This window comes from Ammodytes marinus, assembly GCF_949987685.1.
Source record: "Ammodytes marinus genome assembly, chromosome: 3".
NCBI classification, from domain to species: Eukaryota; Metazoa; Chordata; class Actinopteri; order Uranoscopiformes; family Ammodytidae; genus Ammodytes; species Ammodytes marinus.
Window position 1 is genome coordinate 15066631 of NC_137232.1, and position 25661 is coordinate 15092291.

General features: G+C 41.8%; 1 protein-coding gene and 1 long non-coding RNA gene across 2 annotated transcripts in view; both read left to right on the top strand.

Annotated features, from left to right (window-relative positions):
• The window catches only part of sptbn4b (spectrin, beta, non-erythrocytic 4b), a gene marked incomplete at both ends in the record, with an annotated part of 73102 nt that overhangs the window by 17293 nt on the left and 30148 nt on the right, over positions 1-25661 (top strand). Inside the window, 8 exons of the mRNA XM_080025138.1 lie at positions 193-407; positions 554-691; positions 1717-1957; positions 2267-2425; positions 3118-3248; positions 3895-4120; positions 17273-17475; positions 20539-20629. Of these exons, the coding sequence (XP_079881264.1) occupies positions 193-407; positions 554-691; positions 1717-1957; positions 2267-2425; positions 3118-3248; positions 3895-4120; positions 17273-17475; positions 20539-20629 (1404 nt within the window). The remainder of the gene's footprint in view (positions 1-192; positions 408-553; positions 692-1716; positions 1958-2266; positions 2426-3117; positions 3249-3894; positions 4121-17272; positions 17476-20538; positions 20630-25661) is intronic.
• Positions 8337-9134, top strand: LOC307248688. The gene is made up of 2 exons (XR_013844803.1): positions 8337-8538; positions 8714-9134. It is a non-coding gene; the product is annotated as an uncharacterized lncRNA (long non-coding RNA).

A 25661-nucleotide genomic window follows, 5' to 3' on the forward strand; every position in this document is an offset into this window, starting at 1 on the left:
GGACCGCTAAGTCTTCCTTTATAGTTAGATGATTTGACTCAACTAGACGTAGATGTCCTTTTAACCCACTGTTAGACAAAAACAGAGGTTTTAGGGGCTTCTGGGAACATTTCTCTCACTGGATCTCCAGTGCACCACGAACGGAAGCTTAAAGGCCCACAAGCATAATAAGTGGCACATTACTCTCTGCAGGAGGTGCAGGTGCGTATAGTGGAGGTGGAGCAGCTGTACACTGAGGTGGTGGATGTGGCGGTGCTCAGGCAGCAGTGGCTTCACGACGCCCTCGCCGTCTATCGCATGTTCAGCGAGGTCAACGCCTGCGAGCTGTGGATCGATGAGAAGGAGCAGTGGCTGGACAAGATGGAGATCCCAGAGAGACTGGAGGACGTGGAGGTGGTGGCACACAGGTGAGGACAATGGAGAAGGTTTGATCACTTTGGCACATAATGGAAGCTCAGCTGGGTTTTTGATGTTCTTTAAACTAAAGAGCTTAACATGTTTGGCAAATGCAAAAATCTTCTTCATTGGATCCCACTTTGCCCATGTGTTGTAGGTTTGAGAGCCTGGACCAGGAGATGAACAGCCTGATGGGGAGGATCCTGGACGTTAACCAGATAGTTCAGCAGCTCCTGGATGGAGGTCATCCATCTTCTACAGAAGTCAGGGGTTGTCAAGACCATCTCAACTCCAGGTACTGAAACTAACCAAATGAACACCAATGAATTATGGAAAGAAAAATGATATAGAATGTGAAAATTATAAAAAAAAATACTAATACAATACATATGAATCTCTTTGTGGCCAACATGTAAAATCACACTAACATCTGGTCCATGCTGTGATGGGATTGGCTGTTTGATCAGTCTCAGTCCTACTCAGTACCCACGGTTACGTCTGGCAGCAGACATCATGTTGGCTGGTGGTCAGTGAGTCTTGTGACCTTGGCACACAGCCTCGGTCTCAGGGTGACCATCTGTGCCGGCTGAGCCAGCCGAGAGCAAATATGAGGACAATCATACGAAATAAACACATCTCTCTCCATGTCGTGTCCTTGTTTATAAATTATTAAATTCATTTGCAGTTTTAGGACCTTTTTAGGACAATTTTTACTTGAATTAATCTAGTTTGAAGTTTGCAAATGTCACCAAATCGCCACCACTATGTTGCATCTATAAGACGTCTTGTGCAGCTCTGAGGTCACTGTCACCGTGTTTCCTGTAAGCCTGCTGAGCGCTCTGTCTGCCATTACCTCATTACAGTCACAAGGACGCGTGTGTGTGCGTGTGTGTGTGTGTGTGTGTGTGTGTGTGTGCGTGCGTGCGTGCGTGTGTGTGTGTGTGTGTGCGTGCCTGCTGGTCAGGAGCAGAATCAGGAGAACATATTGTATGACGATATGGTGAGCAGACGAGGCTCGGAGACACAACCACACAACTCTGACTAGGGATGGATACTGTTAGGATTCTATTGAAACCAACATTAATACTGATACCGCTTATCGATACAGATCCATATCAAAGCTCTTATTATATAAATAACCAAAACAAATCTCTTTTTAACTGAGAATTTATGATAAACTATAGATTTAAAATGATTCTCAATAAAGTGACAACTATCCATGGCACATTTCTCCTTCACAGTGCACGCTCTCTTCTCTTTATCATTCTTAAGCTACACTTTCATTATCACTCTATCCTGTCTCTCACATGGTGTCCCCAGGTGGAACAGCATTGTGGAGCTGGTGGAGCAGAAGAAGGACCAGCTGGACTCCATGATGCGCCTGCAGAACTACCTGCTGGAGTGTGCAGAGATCAAGTCCCAGATCCAGGACAAGAGAAAAGCCATTGATGCTACTCAGTACATGGGCAGCGACCTGGGAGGGGTGCTGGCTCTGCAGAGACGCCTCTCCACCATGGAGGGAGCGCTCTCTGTCCTGGAGCCCAAACTTCTGCATCTACAGGTAGGGAATCATGAGGAAAGACATGCAAAACATACACCTTATTTAAAGTTTCAACTGTTTCAACGATTTGCATATATATCTATACAATAAACATTATACTTTTCACTCTTTTTTAATTCTGTCTTGCTTTGAAGTGTGTTTTTGGGGAAAATGCGTTTTGATGACGCTGCAACAAAACTACAAAACCAACTTAAAACCTTTGATTTCATATTGTGAAATGTGAATAAATGAATTACTTCTAAAAGTTTCGGTATTGGACACTACAAACGCTACAATAGATAACAATGTCGTGTTTGTTTGCTGATTTAGGAAGAGGCGGAGCATCTGGCGACCGCCCACCAGGCTCGGGCGATGGACGTTCTGGTTCCGTTTGACGGGATCAGTGTGGAGTGGGAGGAGCTGAAGCGAACCCTGCAGGGCTGTGAGGACTCACTGATGGTGGCCAGCCGGCTGCAGAGCTTCATACAGGTACGCAGAGGAAATCTATCATCTCACTGACTTCTGACGATAAGCAATAATAGTGTGATAACCGTCACATTAAGTCACTTTTCCAAACATTCTTACAATATTGCTTTGTTTCTAGCTAAAAAAAAACACAACATTTCAGCACTTGATTCAGTAGTAATTTCATCACATTACTCATAAGGCTCTGGTTATTGTGTTATATAGATTAATAGAAACTTTAGAGATTGGTTATTTTAGCATTTACTATTTTAATTTATGATCCAAATGACACAATTATAATCCAAAAGAAAAGCAAAAAAAAGTCAGGTTTAAGGTCTGTTGTTAAAGGAGCAGCTAGATATTTCACAAAGAAATTTAACTTCCCATATTAGGGGCAAGAGGTGTCAATTAAAGTTGTATCAGGCAGCAAATCATAAAGTATATGAGGCTGGGTTTCATTGACAAGATCTTGGTAAAATGGGTAGTTGTAGGAGATAAATTGAACTAGAAAAAAAACTATCTACTACAAGCCTCAGCAGAAATGTCTTGACACAATTAAATCTGGAAACAAACCACATAACCTGCCTTTAAATTCACAGAATAATGCGTCAAAGATGTGTAATCCCTTTCAACTGATTTCTCAGTCTGAACAAACGTGTTATGTAGACTTACATTAGGATTTAGTGTTAACACTGTTCCTACCCCCGTGCTGTCAGGACTTGGATTCCTTCCTCACCTGGTTGGTCCAGACGCAGACGTCCGCTGCCTCCGACCAGCTGCCCAACAACCTGGAGGAGGCCGAGAAACTCATCAACAAACACGCTGCCCTGAAGGAGGAGATCGGACGGTTAGCTATTGAACCTTAAGACTATCGTATTTCAACGTATCTCCCTTAAAAGTGGAGTTGGCGAGTCTGGAGAACGCTTGTTGGTAACACACAGCCTAACATAGCTATCAACATGCCCGCTTACAGAGCCTAGGCTGTGTGTCAACACCAGCTTTTCCTTAGCCGTTTGTGGGGTGATATTCACTGATTTAGTCAATAAAAGCTCTTATTTTGACAACAAGCTTTCTCCGGGATCGCTGACCCCACCGTTAAATAGTCTTAAAAAGGCATTGTCTTGGTACCATATCGGCTTCGGCCTTCGTTGCAGTGGTTGCGGGTTGAAATCCGACCCGTGGACCTTTACTGCATGTCATGCCCCCTCTCTCTCTCTGTCTCCCCATTTCAACTCTGTACTATCAAATAAAACTTTAAAATGCTCAAAAATAATCTAAAAAATAAATAAAAAGGCATTGTTTTTTGGGGGGCGCTCGTGGTGTAGTGGTAGGAGCGTCCACCCATAGAGGCAGCAGACCACGGGTTCAAATCCAGCTCGTGGTCATTCTACAGTATGCATGTCATTCCCTTCTCTGCCCCATTTCATCTCTGTTTCTCCGACCTGTCTAATAAAATACAAAAAAAAACAAAGGCATTGTGGTTTTCCATGTAGGTATGAAGAGGACTACGAGCGTCTGCAGGCCATGAACGAGCTGCTTGAGTCGGAGGAGGCCCCTCTGCCCCAGGCCGCGCTGCAGCAGTGGCTCCAGAAGCTGGACGTGGGCTGGAACAAGCTGCTGGAGATGTGGGAGAGCAGGAGGGAGGTTCTGGTCCAGGCGCACATCTTCCATCTGTTCCTGAGGGACGTCAAACAGGCAGAGTCCTTCCTCAACAACCAGGTGAGACCAACAAAGACTGAACACATGGTCACAGTTTACAAGACATCCGTTCTAGCTGGCATTGGGCCTCGTTCACCAATATCTCCTTAAGAATGTTTTTTAAGAGTTTATAGAGAGCCTCTCCAGACAGTTGTTTTAGCTATTGTCTTTTTTGTTCCCATTCTGCATTAATTATGGCAGTCTATCCCTGTTTTTATGTTCATGTACAAACATAATGTTTATGTACAAATGAAATGAAGTACGATGGTCTACATCGTTGCATCCTTGTAAAGCAGTTCGAACTGCATTTCTTACATGAAAGGTTCTATATAAATTGAGTTTATTAAAATTATTTTAATATATTCAGTCATATCACATCACCTAAACAGCTGTGTCTGAGCCACTGAATGGTCTAATGTTGCCTGCTGACTGCAGCAGAGTGGACTGGACTGGGTGTGGTTGGCTCAGCCTGCCAAGGGGGGGAGGGAGTCCTCTGTGTATGTGTGTGTGTGTGTGTGGAGGAGCTGCAGCAGCATACAGTACTAGATCTACACTCTGGCTTCATGATAAAGTGTAGGAGGAGGAACTGTTGGCAGCCTCCTGATGCTCAAATCTGAGCGTTAATAATATACATGATCATATGTCATTTATAGGCGTTTTCAAATGATACTCCTTTCATATTGGCTGAAGAATTTAGCTGGCACAGATCAGACCTCAGACTTAAACAATGCAGCTGCATAATGATTGAAATAAGATTGTGTCATATTAACAAAATATTATCAATTTTAAAGTAGATTAAAATTATTCTTACTGATAATGATCTCTTTCATTTTATAATGTATCAAATTACTTTGAAATTCCCCTTTCCCCCCATTAAGTACAAAACAGCAGTGAGATACGGGTCTCGCTGTCTGCATTATCGTATTTAGTCCCAGTATCATATGCACACTAGGGGTGTGCACGTGTACACGTGTAACCGTTTAGTAATTCATAACCTTTTAGGAAAAATCAATAAACGAAAACCGTTTTTAATTTTTTTTTTTTCAAATTTCAAATTTTCCCTTTTTCAAAGTTTTTAAAAATTTTCTGGAGACACGCATTTATTGATTTTACATCACTAATAAACTAATTGGGGATGATAAAAGCTAGTCTGCCTAATCGGTCTGTCCCTCGGCGGGTGTGTGTCTGTGTGAGTGTGTGTATCGGTGCACACACACACGTGGGGAGTCGCCGTGCTGGGGCTCGACTCACAGCCACGGACGAGTGATGAAAGATAACCTAAATATTAAAGTTACTCGGTTGTCGTGAACTACGCTCGTAAGTAGCCCGAACTTTATAACACCTGTTCAACCTGCATAAACGTGGACATGTAGAAATTTGTGCGAGAGGCTATATTAATCAGGAAATTAATGAAGGGCGATAATGACGGCGCACATGACAGGCGAACGTGTGTGTGTGTGTGTGTGTGTGTGTGTGTGTGTGTGTGTGTGTGTGTGCCATGGACCTATTATAAGAGGTGTGTAAATGAGCGTAGTTCATGTCAACTGTGTGTTTACAGGCGAACAAAAGCGTGTGTGCGTGTGTGTATGCGCGCGCCTACAAGACGGCGGGCGCACGAGGACAATGACGTCACGGTTAACCGTGTACACGAAAAAAACAGGTTTTGTTTTCCCTTTTTTTTTTAAAAATTTTCTTTAAAACAAAGGGTTGTGGGAACTACAAAATGAGTTCATAAACACATCAGAGTTGGTTTGGTGTTGATAGGATGAATTTCCAGTGAGTTATTAAAAATAGAAAAAAAAAACGTTGCACTTTTACGACGGTCCCTAAGCAGTCCGCTGCCGTATGGCACTAGGAAGTATATTCGGTACGGTTTCTTTGATCTTTCGCGAGACTCGCTGATTTTAGTGAGTTGATCAAGCCTGTGAAATGTCAGTCTTAGTTTTCTGTAAACAATAATACCATTCTGGAGGAAATTGGTGCCGTTTTCATGACGCTATTACAGTTACAACCCCGGAAAATAGACGAATGTCGAATATAAAACCAATTTCACCCCGCTTAGTGAGCGTGGGGGGGCGTTCACTGTCCTGACAGCTGACTGTGGCTACGGTCCGGACCGTAACTGTTTGTTATGTTCATGTCTTTGTGCTTATTTTACACACACAGACACACACAGTGGAAGTACACACACATTGACAATAGTGGAAACGAATGGAGGCGGACCGCAGTCGCGGCCGTTAGAAGTGGATATACGCAATGTCGCCTGAAAAATAAGTGGGTATACGCCGTATACCTGCGTATACCCTCCACTACACCACTGTGTGTGTGTGTGTGTGTGTGTGTGTGTGTGTGTGTGTGTGTGTGTGTGTGTGTGTGTGTGTGTGTGTGTGTGTGTGTGTGTGTGTGTGTGTGTGTGTGTGTGTGTGTGTGTGTGTGTGTGTGTGTGTGTGTGTTTGTGTATGTGTCTGTGTATGTGTCTGTGTGTGTGTGTTTGTTAGTTTGTTTGTGATTTTTCACTGAAGCCAGGCAGGGGCCAGCGACAGCTGATTTAGTATAAAAAGCTGTAAAAGGTTTGCCAGTATTGATTAAATGTCAGCTAAAAGAGGAGCAAAGATTTAGGGAGAAAACATAGCCTACTTCATATATGGACAAAGCTACAGGTTAATTTCCTAATTTCCACCTCTCACTAACTTCACGCTTTCTTTGTGAAAAGTTGGAGACATACTTTTGTCATTTCTCTCTCTCTCTCTCTCTCTCTCTCTCTCTCCCTCCCTCTCTCTCTCTTCTTGTTCTTAATTTAATTCAAAGTCAGACTTTCCTTATGCCTCGTTTCCACTGAGTAGAGCGGGTCGGATCGGAGCGGTTCGGTCCGGATAGTTTGTCTTTTCATTTGCCAAAAGTTGGGTAGGTTACGGTTTAAGCGCACCTAACCGCTCTGAGCCGCTCCAAATCTCAGTACTCCTCCGTAGGGGTACTAGCCGCCTGAAAGGGTGCCTAAAAGGCGGAGCTACACACTGCCGTAATTTGATTGGTCGAAAGAATCATTTCCGCCATGTGTAGTCATCTCGGCAAGAGTGAAGATAGTCTTGTGTTTTGGCGAAAATGTGAGCACAGCTCTGTTTATTGTGTGGTGTTTTTCCTCGTCAATAAATTAATCAGTTGGTTACACTGTGTCCCATAGTCACGTAGCTGCCGCAGCCAGCACTGTTCGCTCACTGTCTCTATGAGTTGCGCCGAGCCGCGTCTGTGTGTTTACGCCATAGATAGTAGTAAATACACGCTCACAACAACACGGGGGAATAAATAAAGAAGCGGCTGGTTTGAATCATTTCCGCCGTTTGTAGTCACCTCGGTTAGAGTGAAGAGAGTTTTGGCGAAAATGTGAGCGCGGCACTGTTTATTGTGTGGTGTTTTTCCTCGTCATTAAATGAATCAGTTGGCTACACTGTGTCCCACTGCTACGATGTCACGTAGCTGCCGCAGCCAGCGCTGTTCGCTCACTGTCTCTTATCAGTTGCACCGAGCCGTCTCTGTGCTCACAACACGGGGGGAATAAATAAAGAAGCGGCTGGTTTGATCAAGCAAAAACAAGAGACTGCTGGCTTGACCACAGTTGTTCCACAGCCCGATAGTTTGACCCACATTCTGGCGCCGGCTATCGCAGTCCAGCCTAAACCCCGCCCTACCAGTAAGGGTAGGGTCGGCGGTGGAAACAACACCGAGATTCTTAAAAGTGAGCTGTCCCGCTCTGAGCCGCTCCGATCCGACCCGCTCTACTCGGTGGAAACGAGGCATTAGAAAGCTGAAACGTGATGCTCCAGCAGCCACTCTCACTGAAGCCCCTTCAAGCAATTACCTCATGCCTGGTTTGGAGGAAGAGCCGAACCATCTCATGTAAACAGAGGGGGAAGGATTGGGCAATACAGAGGCTGGATGTTTACTTTCAGATCAAAAAAATACAAATAAACCATTAGTTACATTACTACATTGTAAATGTAAGCATTTTGTTATAAATTATGATTGGTAATTTAATGTTAATGCTCTAATGTTCTAATCATTTTGTATGGCCCCTGTCAGTCACAGGCCCTTAGAATCGTCCTAACCCTTCATATGTCCCTGCCCCTCACCATATCTTCTAACCCTTAATAGCATCCAGATTTTTTTTCCCCTGGTTCCTCTGGTCATTTGCATAACCCAATGAGTCCCACCCATGAAATATAAAAGGGTTGTGTGTTGTACAACCCACCAGACATTTCCTCCAGACATTCAGACATTGGCCAACAAAACCTAACTCTAATCCACTTCAAGTCAGACAGACAGCCAATATGGAAGGAGGCCAGCCCCGTACTGTGGCTCCATCTTACTTTGTGTGGTCCATCTTTACCACTCTTTGCTGTTGTTGTCCTCTGGGGATTGCTGCTATTGTCTGCTCCCGTAAGGTACGTAACGTTTTCATGATTATTTATTTCATAATATTTTATTTAATCTTCTGCTTTCTACTCTTGTTTTCTAAGAGATGCCTTAAAACATTAGCCTGCATACAATTTATCTGTAAAATAACTGAATTGCAGCAACAGTAAGTTGAAACTAATTTTCATGTTTGCTTTTTTAAAGGCACAGACTGAAAATGCTAACGGTGACTCAGCTAAAGCCATGGATGCATCAAAGACAGCCAAGAAACTAAACATCATCGGGCTTGTTTGCGGGATCATTATTATCATCATATTTATCGTTCTCTACATCACTGGATTTGGATTTGGACAGCAACCACATTGAAGGCGCATGTTTTTTGCCAGCAGAGTGTTGGAATCTCAGGAATGCTGTTGTTACTATGGACTTCCTGTCGACCACACGCAGACCACTAAATAGGAACAGATGTCTGTATGCTTTCTGTGTACCTCTTCTGAATCAAGAAATGTTAATGTGCTGCTTGTGGTGAAAAATGCAAATACAAATTTTAATAGCAGATCTTTGTTTACTTAGTGAAATGCTTGTTTTGTTGCCAAAAATAAATTAACCTGATGTATGTACGAAATGCTGTTGATTGGTGTTTTTACTCACAGTTGCATTTATTACATCCATTTGAAATGTAAGGAATTATCTGCAACATGATCAAGGTATAAAGGTAAAAAAAAAGGGAAACATTTTGGACTGAGCCTTTTTGTCTATTTGTGGGGATGGGGGGTAGGGTGTGGCCTTTTGCATCAAAGCTGTGTGTGTGTGTGTGTGTGTGTGTGTGTGTGTGTGTGTGTGTGTGTGTGTGTGTGTGTGTGTGTGTGTGTGTGTGTGTGTGTGTGTGTGTGTGTGTGTGTGTGTGTGTGTGTGTGTGTGTGTGTGTGTGTGTGTGTGTGTGTGTGTGTGTGTGTGTTTGTATGTGTGTGTGTGTGTACGGTATTTGCGCAAGTGTGAGACTTTGTATCGTTCATCGCTGTGTCTCTGTGTGTGTTTGATAACAGATCTGTACCATGAACTGGCTATTCTTATTTGTCCAGGGTCTCAAGTTACAGAGAGCAGCATTTCTTCTTCAATAAGTATGAAAGGCGTTTCTGCTTTTCTCTGTTGCTCCTGCCTCCATTTAAATAGTTTTATCTGTATCCAGAGGCTACATAACATTTGTAATGATGTGATTCGTTTGAGTAATTTTCATTTTAAATGCCTTCATCATTTGTAATTTTCAGGAGTGCTACCTCTCATTAAATGGGCAAATGCATAACAAATATAAAAGACCATATAATTCATTGTTTTGTCTCTTAACTGAAACAACATTTTGACAAAAAGACATATAGGATTCAAGATTCAAGATTTTTATTAGTGTCCCAAGAGGGCAAATTGGTTTACAGCGAGGAGAGGCGACAACACATAACAGTACAAAACAGTGACGGACGCAAACATCACAACATGTACGCAGGCCTGGGCACTAAAGTGCAAAGTGCAAGAATCAGGGAGAAACCAACACAACACAGTCAGTTCCTTTCCCTCCACAGATTAAGACGGGCCACGCTGGGGATAGAGTCTTGCTGTACGGCAAAACTCGCCCGAGATATGACCAGAGAATTCAGGCTCTTAGTAAAGAGTGTTCCCGCTCTGAGAAGGCAGACCAGGGCAACTTTCTCCTACTGTTATCCTAGCTCCATCATAAAATCAAATAAAATCATAAAATCATAAAATCAATAAAATCAAATAAAATCATAAAATAAAATAAATCAAACATAAAATCCTAGAAACGTAACATCATAAAGTGCCAAGATAAAGTGCTATGTGGTCAACAGCAAACAATCAATAGCAGCAAAATAAAGTGCAGAGTGCCATTAGCAGCAATGCCCACAACAGCAACAGTAACAACAGTACAGTACCATAAACACCATCAGCAATATAAAAAATCGAAAACCCAATCAACAATAGCAGCATTTACGTATCTGCTGCAGGCAGCATTGGTTGCTCGAATCGAGGCAGGGGCAAAGGAAAACTTGTAGGGGAGAGTGGCCTAAGTTGTGCATTTTGGAAGTTGTTCCACCCCTTGTTTCTAGAAAACCGTGGAAGAAATTGGAAATGTGACTACATATTTAAGAAGAGCCATCCATTTGACTCATCCTGTAAAGAAGGGAGACATAAGGAATAAGATATAAGCACATTTAAGCTCAAAAAACTGTGTTTTGCCTTTCAAAGTAAAATTTCCATGATCAAGGTTTTTTGATTTTTGTGTCTGAACAATTATAGACAAGTTTGAAAACATTTGACACATGTTTTAGTGCTTTGGTATGCTACATTTTGAGTCTATACAGTTAGCACGATGTCAGCCCTAAACTGCTGCATCATGCTTATTATCCAAAATTCTGGGGATGGGGTGATTTGTGCCAAAGGGCCTGGGTGAGTTACAAGTAAGTAAGTAAGTAAAATGTATTTATAAAAGCACATTTATGACAGTTTGCACTGTCCAAAGTGCTGTACATAGTGCATTCAGTAGGTAAACAATGAAGGTAAAATAACAATAACCAAAATAAAAGGCGTAAAGCCCATACATCCACATAAATACAGATAGTAGTGCAGAGGTAAGATAGTTAATGGGGAGGAAACACCAGGGTGTACATATGGGTTTTGAGCCTTGATTTAAAGGCAGAAATGTAGGGGAATCACATTTGTCAGGTGGCAGTTGGTTCCACAAGCACGGAGCAACTAGTGCAAAGTACATTTCTGAGAGTTGTGCCAGTGGCATGGCTGTATACGCTGGTCACCAAAAGAAAGTGATTGTCTACAGTAGCTCAGAAGAGAGTGACATCTCAATTCCACTTAACGACACCACTGATGAGAGTTCAGATGGCCAGAAAGATGATGATGGTGACTTTGTCATTGTGAGCTTTGCAGGTAAAACCATTAGATCTGCTAGGCCTTGTTTAAGAAAATTGTCCTTCAATCTTTGTCAACTATTTACTTTAAATAAACCTTAAATAAGTAATTGTCTAATGGATTTGTCTTGCATTACAGTTTATGAGATATATAGCAATGGCACAATTCACCCCATGGTATTCTCTCCAACCGCACAACTTACACCACACCGGGGGCAAGTTGTGCATCAAGACAACTTTTTTTCCGAAAGCTATATTTCTTCAACAGTTTATTCCAGATCCAAAGTTTTTATTGCCAGGGATGCACAACACCCTGAAATATATGTACATATTTGAGTTGGAGACTTTACTGTCAAGGCCTTACTTTAAAGTCACTTTGAGTGAAAAGTTGCACAACTTAGGCCACTCTCCCCTATCTGTTTTTGGTGGTCGTAGGGACACACAGGCGACGGCCAGATGGCAACACCCTATATTCAGAATAAAGAGGGTGGGCACTGTCTTGTCGTATGGACCTAGATTTTTTGAGCAGCTCTTTGCTATAGAAAGGATCAAGGCCTTCTAACTGGATACCAGTGATTTTCGCAGCAGTTTTTACTATTCTCCCAAGAGAATTTTTGTCCTTGGTAGTGAGGTTACCATACCAGCATATGATAGAGAAGGAGATGACAGAATGAATGTAAGCGCTGTAAAACAATTTCAACAGGCTTTTGTCAACATTGAATCTAGCCAATTTTCTAAGACAGTAGAGGCGTTGCTGGCCTTTCTTGCAAAGCATTTCAGTGTTTGCATTAAATTTCAAGTTATTATCAATGATAGTGCCCAGATATTTATAACTGGACACGATTTCCACTGGCTGGCCACAGATGACAGTGTTCTCGGTGGGATGGGGGCCACGTCTGAAATCTATACAGAGCTCTTTAGTTTTTGAGATGTTAAGCTCAAGGAACGCATCATTGCAGCAGGTCAGGAAGTCCTCTGTAACCTGGCCATGCACAGTCTCATCGTTGTTGAGTAGGCTGACAATGACCGAGTCATCCGCGTATTTGATGATGAAACGGTTGTCGTGGTTACTGCGACAGTCATCAGTGTATAAAATAAATAAAAGAGCAGAGAGAACACAGCCCTGTGGCGAACCAGTGGAGGTGGACAGAAGGCTAGACACTGTTGTGTTCACCTTAACACTTTGGGATCTGTTAGTTAGAAAATCCAGAACCCAACCCACTAAACAAGGATCTAGGCTAAAGATGTTAACTAGCTTCTCAACGAGAACATGGGGCTGGATCGTATTAAAAGCCGAGGAGAAATCGACAAAAAGTAGCCTGGCATGCTTCTTACTGCCTTCAAGGTGTTTAAAGCAGATTGAGAAGAGTAGCAGTAGCGTCCTGGACGCCTCTTCCCTCCCTGTAAGCAAATTGAAAAGGGTCTAGAAGGCTCTTGGTTTTAGCTACGAGCTCAGATTTAACAAACTTCTCGAACTGCTTCATGACCAGGGAAGTAAGGGCTACGGGTCTGAAATCGTTAAGTGATTTTGGATTATTACACTTAGCAACGGGTACTATAGTGGACTGTTTCCAGAGGGAGGGTACTATCTGCTGACTGAGAGATCTGTTAAAAATCAAATAAAAAATGGGATCGGAGATCACTTAAACGTTTGGTGAAATCAATTGTTAAAATCAACTCACAGCTATGTTTACAGTTTTTTACGATCGCTAAACCACAGTGGGCACAACTGGAACGACAAGTGCAAAACTCTAACAACAGTATGCAGAGCAGCGGTTCATTAGGACCAAACTGTAGCTCGTTTTTCATTGCTTAAACACAATTTTCAAAACTCTACACACCTATCTCATGGCTTAACCACAGCCTGCACAACACTGTGGATTTCCAGCACTTTTTTTCAAATGCTAACACACTGCTGCCACAACTGTAAACCACACATTCAAAACAGAATGAATGCCTTTCAAACACTGCGGATTGCAATTTCAACTGAAACACTAAGATGTCTTGTTTTAGACTTGTTAGTGAACATATATACAGTATAAAGGGAAAGCTCAAAAAAATATATTTTTTGGGAAATGGACCAAGGAAGACAGGTTGTTGGAGGTAGAAGAGTGGCAGTGAGAGTGTGGATGTGTGGAGGAAGACCTAGAAGACATAGAGCTGTAATGTCTGATGAAATACAGTAAGGGATGGAAATTAACTTTTTTGCCTACCAGCCACTGTGGCAGGTAGATTTAAAAATCTACCAGCCACTCATCTTTTTTACCAGCCACTTTTTATACGCAATATCTTTTTTAATATATGCGTTAATGTTAAACAATACAATAGTAAGAATAGCTAATGAAAGTGTTTTTCATACAAATGTTTTCCATCAGAAGTCATTTGTACTGTAAGTAGGTGCTACCAAGGAACTGAGTTGCAAATTAAATGGTACACTCTTACTATATATGATACACAATACACGCCATCTTTATTTCAAAACATTGTATAATTGAACTCCATATATACTCTGGGTTCAATGCAACTTTTTTTCCCAACTGGCCCGCTTGGCCAATAGATCCGAGTTTTACTGGCCCCTTGTATATTTTCACTGGCCCTGCAGACACCTTTTTTTCATCATTTAGTCAATAATTATAATACAGTATTGAAGTTACCTTTAGATTTCTTTTTTCTTTTTAGTTAATGATATGAAATGTTGATATTGTTTATCACTTTCTCCATATGCATTAGGGATGTGAATGTGTCGACACATTGACCGGTTTTCCACTTGCGCTCAAGTCGAATTTAAAAATAGAAATCTGAAAATCAGGGAGTTATGCCGTTTTATTAATGGGAGATGTCACCGTGTCACGTCTGGTCGTGAGCGCGCTGCCTGCAGGAGCGTCACTTCTGCAAGGTGCGTGCATGAAGTAATCAGCTACACATAAGAGTCCGCTGTGGGACCATTTTTTCACTGTTGATAAAAAACAGTGCAGTGCAAAAGATGCAGCATAATGTTAAACGCTCGTCTGAGACTATGACGTTAAATCATCTAGAACAGGGGTGTCCAAACTACGGCCCGCGGGCCAACTGCGGCCCGCGGCCCGCTTTTTATTGGCCCGCGGCCGATTTTAAAAATATAATGCAATATGGCCCTTTAAAAAAAAAAAAAAAAAAAAAAAAAAAATTTTTTTTTTTTTTTGCATTTCTTAGTTAACCCACTAGTGCAGGGGTGTCAAAACTGATTGATTGGCCCTTGGCACATTTTAAAAATATAATGTAATATGGCCCTTTTAATTTTTAAATAATCTAAATGCACTCATTATATTGCAGAGAAATATGTCCCATAAAAGAAAAAGAGCATCAAGGCCATCCCAGAGGACCCTGCATAATATTCAAATTTAAATTAATATTGTTATGGAAAATCTATGTGTCCTTCTCCAATAGCTTCTAAATCATCTGACACAGTGTTTACATTTTTTTTCATACAAAATTCTTCAGCTTTAGCCTCTTAATTTCCCTCTCAAAGTGCACCAGATTCATGCATTTCACTTTAAAAACTTAAAAAAATCTCCCGGGGGGGCATACCCCCGCACCCCCCTTGGAGGGGCGGGATCTCAGCTGGCTACTATTTTCACCAAGCTGGACATTAGACGTAAAAGCAGAAAACACTGGGTGTATCAATGGCATTTAACAAGAGGGGGGATGTATATTTTTAATGTGCAAGTAAAGTGTTGCCGTGAAGAAGGATTACAATTTACGAAGACACTATGAAACTAAACATCAGAGCAGCTACATGTCCTGATAAATGTGTTATTTTTGCAAAGTGGCCCGGCCCTTCGTAGATTTTTCTGTATGTGGCCCTCAGTGAAAAAAGTTTGGACACCCCTGATCTAGAAACACACGATGCCTTCGTCCGAGCAAAGCAGCGTTTCACCGTGAGATCACTAGTGAGTGCGCGAGCCACCGCACGGGGAAGAACTCTGAGGTTTGAGGCTCAAATAATAACCGGGGATATTCTCCCCGTTAGCGATACCGATGGGAAAGGCTTCCCTGTTTGTATGCGATCTGATTGTATGTCTCGAGCCTTAAATACAAAGCCATGTCGGCAAACTGACTGCGCGACTCAAGGGACTATAGTGAGCCGAATCCCTCCGTTAGTTTCTGTTTCAGCCGACACAATTACAATCACCTCCTAAGCACGGACAGCGTTTAAATAAAGCATCTCATTTGTATTACCATTAGGGCTTTGATGCAAATACTGTAACAACGGCGGCAGCTCTGCTGCTTAAAGGAAAAGCGCAGTTTTCACTTTATTTTCAGCACCTCAACCTCTGCTGTGGGAAGAAAAAAGGGGGCAAAGTAAGTCGATTGATTTGTCGACTTATGCCTCCACACGTTAACTCGCAGATAGTATTTCCTAGCGGAGCGGATCGCGCCGTAGTTCAGTTCGACTAGAAAGGCAAAAAGAAACTGTTGAACTGTGTAGCGCCCTGTCATCATGTTCATGACGAATGTATTAAATATGCAAATTAGATCGGACCTGACTGGAAAGTATTACCCGACACAGTGGCGGGTGAAGTGACACAATTTACACGCCAGCACGCAAATCTACCCGCATTTGGCGTGTGGCGGGTGTTAATTTCCATCCCTGGGCTACACTGATAGACCCTGTTGTGAATCATGGTCTCGCATTGAGAGGCAGGATTGAGAGTGCAACCCAATCTGCAAAAATCTAAAGTTGCATCTGTAATACGAATTTTCCAGCAAACAAACAGCTTAGAGTTGCATCCTTACAGTAAATGACAACATTACAGGAATTGATTTCTGTATTACAATTATAGAATATTTACGCAGATAAATACTACATTTGGAAATGTTTTCAATAAAATATACAAAATGTGTATCTATTGAAGCAAACTTCTGATTTTCATTTATTTTTGTTTTCCTAAAAAAACTGGTATGTTATAAAATAAACAATTTCATGTGAAATAATTTCACCCTTTCATCAAAGAAAATATGTAATTTGTGTGAAATACTTAGAATTATTCAAACTGTAAAGATTAAAAGTTTGTAATTTGTGTATTGGGGTTTGATGCTAGTGTTTGTACTCTGAGCATGTTCTGAGTGACAGTGTGTGTTATCTCAATGAGGCTGGTTCATAGTGTTTGCTGCACTGAACCTGTTTTGCAGGTGAAGTGAACTGTTCAGCTCCAATGACTGTTGGTAGTGCACACTGTAGAGTTTTGCACATTGAGCTACAGTTGTGCCCACTGTGGTTTAGCGATCGAAAAAAACTGTAATAGTGCATTTCCAACACACAATTCATAGAGAACTCAAGGAATTGGGACTATAGCTGTGCAGCCTTAAGAAAACCTCTTAGGAGTGAGGTTAATCACAATAAAATGCTTAAATTTTCCAGGGAGCATAAAGATTGGACTCTGGAGCAATGGAAAAAGGTTGTGTGGTCTGATGAGTGCAGCAGGGTAAGAAGAGAGGTGGATGAAGTGACGCTCATCCACCACAGTCACCCGTTCTAATATTTCATTGGACCGCCTTTTGCTTTGATTAAGCCTTTTTTAGCACATAAGGTTGCTGAACATAGACCTGACCAACTATAGCAACCCCATACTGTACACTGCCCCACAGGCTTGTACAGTACTACAAAAGGCGGCCCAATGAAATATTAAAGTGTGTGACTTTTTGGGCCGGGCATATGTGGCCAACATCCCATATATTTTGTCTGTTGTCAGCTCCTAACTGTTTTTCTCCTAAGTTTTTATCTCCTAACTTCCCTCCAATCAGTTCTTGAACCAATAACTCACCTTTCTGTTTGTTCCTTGGTTTCCAGGAGTCGGCCCTGGCTCACGTGGAACTGCCCGACACGGTGGAAACAGTGGAGGCCGCCGTAAAGAAACACAAGGACTTCACCACCACCATGGAGCTCAACCTACACAGGATCAAGGCTGTGATCGAGGCTGGAGAGAGTCTGATCAGCCAGAGTAACATCTACTCTGATCGCATCAAGGAACGCATAGACACCCTCGCCAACAGGTAAAACAATACAAACCTTAGAAACAAAAGGTAGAGGAGGAGTACTACTAAAGGAAGCCAGCCTCTCACCTATAATGATGTAATGAACATCCCTATCATTTTCCTTTTTTTAAAGATAATTCTCTGGAGCTTTTTTTAAAAGGCTTTAAGAGACAGAGATAGAATAGGGCATAGAGCGAAATGTACGAAGTCATTTCATTGGTCCAGCATCAGAAATCAGCAGACAAACTTTTCAGTTTTTTTGTGATATAGTATCAGTTTCACTTCATCATGAAGGGTCTAAAGCTATTACAAAATGAAGTGTAGTGAAAGGTGTAATTCTCACATTAACAATTCAGTTTTCTTCTTGCCAGTAACATTTCTTCTAGAGAACTTTCAGTGAGTGTGAGCATGTGGTATGAAGATATAATTACAGAAATAATATGCTTTCCAAATTTGTCAAATAGTTTGAATTTACACACAATTAAATGACCAAAAAATACATTTCACAGCAAGAACACATCAGAAAGGGTTCTTTCAGCAATGCCATATATTTCTCTGTGGAACTTGTTGTCTCTCTGTATGAAAAGGAAAAGTGCAAATAGTTTGGTCTATAGCAGGGGTGCCGATTACGTCGGTCGATCGCGAAGGCATTGTGGGTAGATCACGAAGGCATTCTTAAAAAAAAAAGAAGGAATTACTGGCTCAATATAGGCTCCTAATCTTTGAAGACCCCAAACAACTTTATTTAAAAAAATAAACAATTGACTGGCTCATTGTAGGCCCCTAACCTTAGTAGGTAGGGGGGGCATACAGAGATCTGGCACCAGTACATTTTTGATATTTTTTAAATTACATTGTTCGTGGCTACGAAGAGCAGGGGCCTATATTGAGCAGTGTTGGGAACGTTACTTTAAAAAAGTAATTAGTTATAGTTACTCACTACTTGTTCCAAAAAGTAACTGAGTTAGTAACTAAATTACTTTATAATAGAAGTAACTAGTTACCAGGGAAAGTAACTATTTGCGTTAGACTACTGTAAAAAATAAGTTGCTATATGTCAACAAATTTTGATTTTTCTGAGCAGTTTTCACAAGTCAGTTGAAATGAGCAGAACAGACAGGTAGGCCTACTTGTAGGCTACATAACCTTCAATATTTATTGCACATCAACAGACAGCAAGAGGTTTATCCTGCACTTCAAGTAGGCCTATTTTGTTCTCAACAAAAGTAGTAGAGGAAACTATGAAGCATGAGTCGATGAGAGGAGGAGTAAGGATTTATCCTATGTTTATTTCCTTCTTTAACATGCACAGCAGCATACAGATCCCAGGAAAAGAACAATAGCAATATTCGGCTCGTGATGACACGCTAAACAGCTGTTGCAACCGACGAATCGCGGCCATTTAATAACGTGCATAAATTATAATTTATAGAGATCGGGAAACTCCATGCACTTACTCACAAGGGCGATGCAAACAAACTCAGGGAGAGCTAGTTTCAACCGTGGATTGATAGGTGGTTACTGCGGCAACGTGCATGCTCACACAACAGAGAGAGAAAGAAAAAGAAACTTCACTAAACAGGCGCTCCGGCTGACTGACGTGACGGCGCTAACTGACAGTTATAAAGTCATCCACACTGAATAAAACACAACTTAAAACACACCGGTCTCCTCACTAGCTGTTTGTGACAGTAGTATGGAGCCGGGGTGCATTCGGATTACACAGTTTATTCAATCAATTCATAGTAACGCACCGCATTTAACGTTCAGTAACGATAACGGCGTTGTAGCGACGGAAAAAGTAATTAGTTAGATTACCCCGTTACTGAAAAAAGAACGGCGTTACCTAACGCCGTTATTTTAAATGGCGTTATTTCCAACACGGATATTGAGCTATACTGTATTAAAAAAATTATAATAATACTTCACAGAGAGATTTTTTAAACCTGTAAATTTTTTCTTTCTGCTTTTTGGTAATTCTGTGTCCCCAAATTATTCCAGAAAATAGTACTAAATAGCTCACATAGGACGCAGCTGATTTAGCCTTAGTATTCTTCTCAAAATGCACCAGATTGATACATTTTTCTTTAAAAGTTTCACATTTTTCTTCCGGGGGGGCATGAGTATTATCTTAAAATTATTTGTTTATTAATCAAAAGAAATATTACACGTTTTGTGTTGTAAGACGGACTCTCAGGGAGCCTACGAAACCTCTCTGCCCCAGGGCCTAATATGTTTTGCATTTTTATAGTAGGTAGATCTTCTTGACTTGGTCATTATAAAAGTAGCTCACAAGCTGAAAAATTGTGGGCACCCCTGGTCTATAGGGTAAATACATATATGGTATAAGAGTTTCCTGCAGTCAACAGTTCATAGTGGTTGTGGTCTTTACCAAGCGCAGCATACATTGTCCTAGCTGCACGTTCAGCTGATTTTATAGCTGCTATTATCTAAAGAAATAATAGCAGCGAAATAATTGAAAGCAGAAGGACGCCCAAACAAAACCCAGAAAACTGAGCCTTGTATGTTTAGTCTAGAACTGAAACCTGACCATGAAATCTGTGTGAAAGCTTAAGGTGTGTGTGTGTGTGTGTGTGTGTGCGCGCATGGGTGGGTTTTTTTTTTTTTTTAATGTGTGCATGTGTCCAACAATAGCAATGCGAAACCATATGGTTTGTAGATTTAATTTACATGAATTAACTCTTTAGACATTTATTTTTCTCCCATAGGGACACATAAATTAGCACAGTGCAACATAATGATTTTGATATATTACATTCTCTGTATGTCATAAATCATGTCACATGTATTGTTTAAATTAAGTAATTTTTCGGTTGCAGGTACAAATGTAAACTTATGTTGTTTGCTGTTATCTAGAAATATTAAAATTAGAACAACATCACTTAAGGTTTTAAAACAAAAACCTCTATGTTGGGAAATCTCATCAGCTAGGAAAAAAGTGCAAAGAATAAGCAAAGATATACAGTATATAGTCATACACATAGATTTGTAATAATTTGGTTATTTTGTAATTACTGTATTGTAACTTTGATCTAAATATCCTGTCCCTCACGCTTTCAGGGGAAACCAGAACAGAGAGCAGGCGCAGCAGTGGCTAGAAAAACTCAACGGCCAGTGGGAACTTCAGAGGCTTCTTCAGGACTGTCATGAGGTAGGAGCCGGTCAACAGACCTTTAGCTCTGGTTAAAACCTTTAGGAAAGTCTTATGAATGAGTGAATAAAATCCGTTCAAGAACATTTGTGGGGGCTGGACACTTTTGGTAGCTTTCGTACATTAGTGTGGTTAGCAGTATCGCAAATTGCAAGCGTTCTGTCCTCTTCTTTGACTACATAGAACTCCCACTATGAAAACATGCTGCCAGTGACCCACACACTACGTTCCTGTGTCTCTTTCACAATTCACCTCGCGTTTCACCAGTTAAATGCTTTTAATGTGGAACCGTAGCTGTAGGAAATGTGCAGTTTGTTTTAGCAGTACACTGTGCGCTACAGATAGTTTTTGATGAACCAACAGATAGTTTTTAATGAAGAAAGTCCGTATACCAGTGATTACCAGTGGTGATACAAGTTTATCAATCGGTAGAGCAGTCCTGCCGACACCCATCAAGGCAAAATAAGATCCTCAGCACTGATCGGTGCACCTCTATTTAAAAAAGTACAGAATTTTGATGATCGTAAGAATTTAATCCTAATTATTTTGTTGAAGCTATCACTAACATGGTTCACACCACGTGTCCAGATGTATTACACATAGTTCACCTCTGCTTGCTCCTGCAGGGTTCTGCTCTCTCACCCTGCAGAGTCACTGGCCTCTTTCTGAAAAACCTTGTTTAGTTTCAGCAACTTTCTCTCTTTGGCTCTACTGAATAATTCAGCAGCACAGCTCCTCATCACTAATTCAAAGGAGGAAGAGTGTTTCTCTCTGTGTACTGTACATGCGTGTGTGTGTGTGTGTGTGTGTGTGTGTGTGTGTGTGTGTGTGTGTGTGTGTGTGTGTGTCAGCTGTATATCTATCTGTCTGCTCATATGCGTGTCTGTAGAAATACAGTATGCATGAGAAGCCTTCCCTCGACTCGACTGTGCATGTGTGTGTAGCCTACAGTGGGCCTGTGACACTGCGTCAGCCTCAGCAGTTAGGGTGTGTTCCTCTGTTCAGTCCAGACTGCATACTCTTTCACATCCATTTGCCTACACATTTACGCTGAACTTTATAGTCAGATATTTTTGTTTTGTACAGTTTATATTCTTTGGTCTTGTCTCTTTTGTCTAAAGGTATAACTCGTATACTCAGAGTCAAGCTACACTGCTGCTTGATGCTGTGGATATATTAATGAATGTGGCAAGAATCTAACTGTTCCCATGATGATAAAGCTGACCATAGGTGCAAATGCTACAGGAAGTCACCAGTCTTAATGTTGGACTAACAAGTTTCACCTTAATTTGTGGTATAGACTCATGTTTAAAGTTACACCTGAGTTACAGTTGTTGTGATACACTTGCTAGATCAAGTTTATTTTTAAAAGAAAACTGATCCTACTCTACAAAATACATAAAATGTATAAAGCAGGAACACTGGCAGAATTGACACAAATCATCACAGCATGAGAGGCTGCTGTGGAACTTGTCCCATAGCTTTGCAAGTACACACCAAGCCTCAACCTCAGCGAGTTCTACCAGCATCCAATGCGGAAGTGACATAAATTGCAGTTGCACCGGGTGGCCACTAGGGGCAGGTTTCAAAACAGAGCAATTTCTCGTTGACTCCCATGTTAAATATGCAATTTTCACAGGATTATTAAACCTATTTAGGGCATGGTACAAAAAAACATTCTAGTCTGTATGTTTAGGTCATATCTCCATTACAACACTGAGGGGGGTGAATTTTTTTCTAACAGGCTAGTTTTTCTTCTTTTGGAGTTTAAAATGTATGAATAAAAAAAAATATGACAAGATGGCGACACTCATAAGCAAGGACGATTTGATGCGGTTGGAATAACTGAGGTCAGCCCGGATGCTACATTCCTTTTATATCCTATCTATGGTACACATACACACAAAAATACGAGCTGTCTTTATTGACTTGGTGTTCCGAAAACCCTCTTTGTAACCCAACCATAATTTTCAGGCACCTTGTGGCTAGGCTTGTTGCTTAAACAATACCAGAGTCTAAAAATATAAAGAAAAAACAACAACACAGTTGTATATTTTTTTCTTTTATATAATCCTAAAAAAACATTGTCAACCCGTCTCTTTCTTTTTATCTACAGTACATCTCCTCAGGGCTAAAGGCTATAGAAGGGGAACTCAGAGATCAGACTGTAGACTTTTATCTGTGTTCACCTCTCAGTCTGCATTCCTGAACTAAGTGTGTGTTAGATGTAACGCATGCAAAGTCCCTCTGTATGTGTTCGCTCCTTTTTTCTACTGATTCCCTATTTTACATTGCTATATGGCCTTATTCAGAATCAGAATCAGAATAGGTCAATTGCCAGGTACATTCATACATACAAGGAATTGGCCATGGTCTGATGGTGCATGACAATAAACGGTGCATAACAATAAGTTGTAGGCAAGTCGAATAATATAAATAATACAACAAAAAATTATAAAATATAAAAAAGTAAAACCATTATAAAAAAGGAGATGTATGTGCAGTTATAAGTGATTTAATAGAGTGGAGTTATGAGGCCTTGTTTATTCAGCCAGCTGCTGAGGGAAAGCTGATGTCTATAATAGATCTACTGTATTTTAGCTATAGAAAATTAACTGTCAAAGCCTAAACTCATGAAAAGCGTGGCCCTTATTTAACAATAGTTAAGTTATTGAAGTCTACAATATGTTAAGGAAGGACGTTGATATGTGGAGTAATTTCAAAATGTGCAGGATTAGACCCATACAGTATCACTGATTAATATTATTTGTATTAGGTTAGTCGCTAACGTTTCACACCAAGTTATAAACAAAATCGATTCATGTGACATTTGTAGGCTCAATTTATTTGTAAGACACAATTTAAAAATTTGTTAAATTTACCCAGGGAGAATTGGGGCCCCCAGACACTGCTTATGTATTAGACCCAGAGTTTTTGTTACGCCCCTGTGGTGAAGCATGATGACGAGATGATGAGGCTACCAATCCTCTTCCGTCTCTCTCCTCTGCCCTCGTTCATTGTCCTCTCTCTCTTATTTCTGTTGCCTACGTCAGGAAAACTTCTCCCCCTCCCTCATTCGATCTCATTCATTCTCCATCGCCTCCCCCCCAACACAAACACACACACACACACACTCGCTCGCTCTCCTCCCCTCCTCCTCTCCTTCCCTCATTCAATTCATTTACAGTCTCAAGGGGGTCATCAGGCTGTGACCCTCCATGACCTCTGCAATCGTGAGACCTGTTCACGTGTGTGTTTGTGTGTGTGCATGTGTGTGTGTGTGCATGTGTGTTCATGTTCGTATGTTTGTTCCATTTTTATGAGTGTGAGTGTGCACATGTGTGAGTGTCTGCTTGTGTGTGTGAGGCGTGTTTGCTCATGTTAGCTGACATGTCTTTACCTGTCCGTACTGTGTGTGAACGCTCTATGACGAGGTGACAAAGTGACAAAAGGAGGACGGAGTGAGTGAGTTGGTGGGTGGGGGGCCGTCGGACAGAAATCCAGCCCCTGTCCTTTAAAGGGAAAGAGAAGCCGTAAATCAGTCAAACTATAAATACATCATTCAGGATAAATCACTGCTCTGTACAACCCTCTACTACCTGTCTGTCTCGTCCTACTATCACCCCTCCTCTTTTTTCTCTCTCTATTTTTCTCTTTATCTCTCTCTGTATGTCTGTCTCTCACTCTCTCTCTCTCTCTCTCTCTCTCTCTCTCTCTCTCTCTCTCTCTCTCTCTCTCTCTCTGCTCTACCACTGCAGCAGCGTCAGGAGAGCTGGAGACAGAGAGTGCAGCTGCAGTGAGGAAAAGAGCGATGGTTGGGGGGGTGGAGTGTGTTTGTGTGTGTTTGTGTGTGTGTGTGTGTGTGTGTGTGTGTGTGTGTGTGTGTGTGTGTGTGTGTTTGTGGTTTAGTGCGGGAAGGGAATGATCAAACAGAAACAGCTGTAGACAAGTCGTGAGCTCGGCTCTTAGAGACCAACGTGCTTCAATCCCCCCAAAAAGAAAAAATAATCTCTTCTTATGTATTTCAGTCTTTCCCTTTTGTATTGACACCCTTTAATCCCCCCTCCTCCTCCTACCCAGCATCATTAGCCGTGACCGGTGAGCCTGAGCCTGGAGGCACAGCCTGCATCCCCCTGCCCACCCTCCTAAAAAAAAAAAATTCCCAATGCCAGTCTTTTGCTCCTCCTCTCCATCTCTCCTGCAACCAACCCACTCACTGAAGGTGTGAGGCAGGGGAGGGGCGCCCATGCACCGGCCAGGCTGCCTGCCATTTTATTCTTTTGGGGGAGCATTTTTTTCTTCTTCTTCTTCTGTTCTCACTCATCCTCATTCTTGCCCTCTCTCGCTCATCACTGATCCATCCCCGCCCCGCCTCTCTCTCCTAGTCGAGGCAAATCCTAAGTAGCAAAGGAAAGAGACAGAGAGAGAGAGAGACAGAGAGAGAGAGAGACAGACAGAGAGAGGGTAGAGAGGGGTAGAGTGGGGGAGCGCAGCCTCAGTTTGAAGTCTTCAGTCTGTTTCCTCAGCCAGCATTGTTGTTATTTACCCTCCTTCTTGGAGTGTTTCCTCTCTGCACACCTTTTTTGTCGCTGTCTCGTGCACGGCTTTCTCTTTTTCCATCTCTCTTTTTTCCTTTCCTTACTCTCTCCATCCGGCTCTGCGGTGAAGAGCGTCTTTGCATGTGTGTGTGTGACGGCAGACACACCAGCGAGGATGCGGATACCAGCGGCTGCCTGCGGCTGCCACAGTTCCGCCGTGGGTTGTTCCTGCTAAACGCTGCCGGTAAACTGGTTATTCGCTTATGAAGGAAAGGAGGAGGAGAGGGACGCAGCGGGTGGAGATGTTGCAGGCTTGTGTGTGTGTGTGTGTGTGTGTGTGTGTGTGTGTGTGTGTGTGTTAGAACGTTGATGACGGAAAGATGAGGGTGCTGATGCTGACCTGAATATGTTGGTGATGCTGTCGGCGCAGGCGTGAGGGGTTTTCTCTGTGTGTTTCCTCATAGAGACACAGTCTGTTTCAGTCTTTTGTGGTG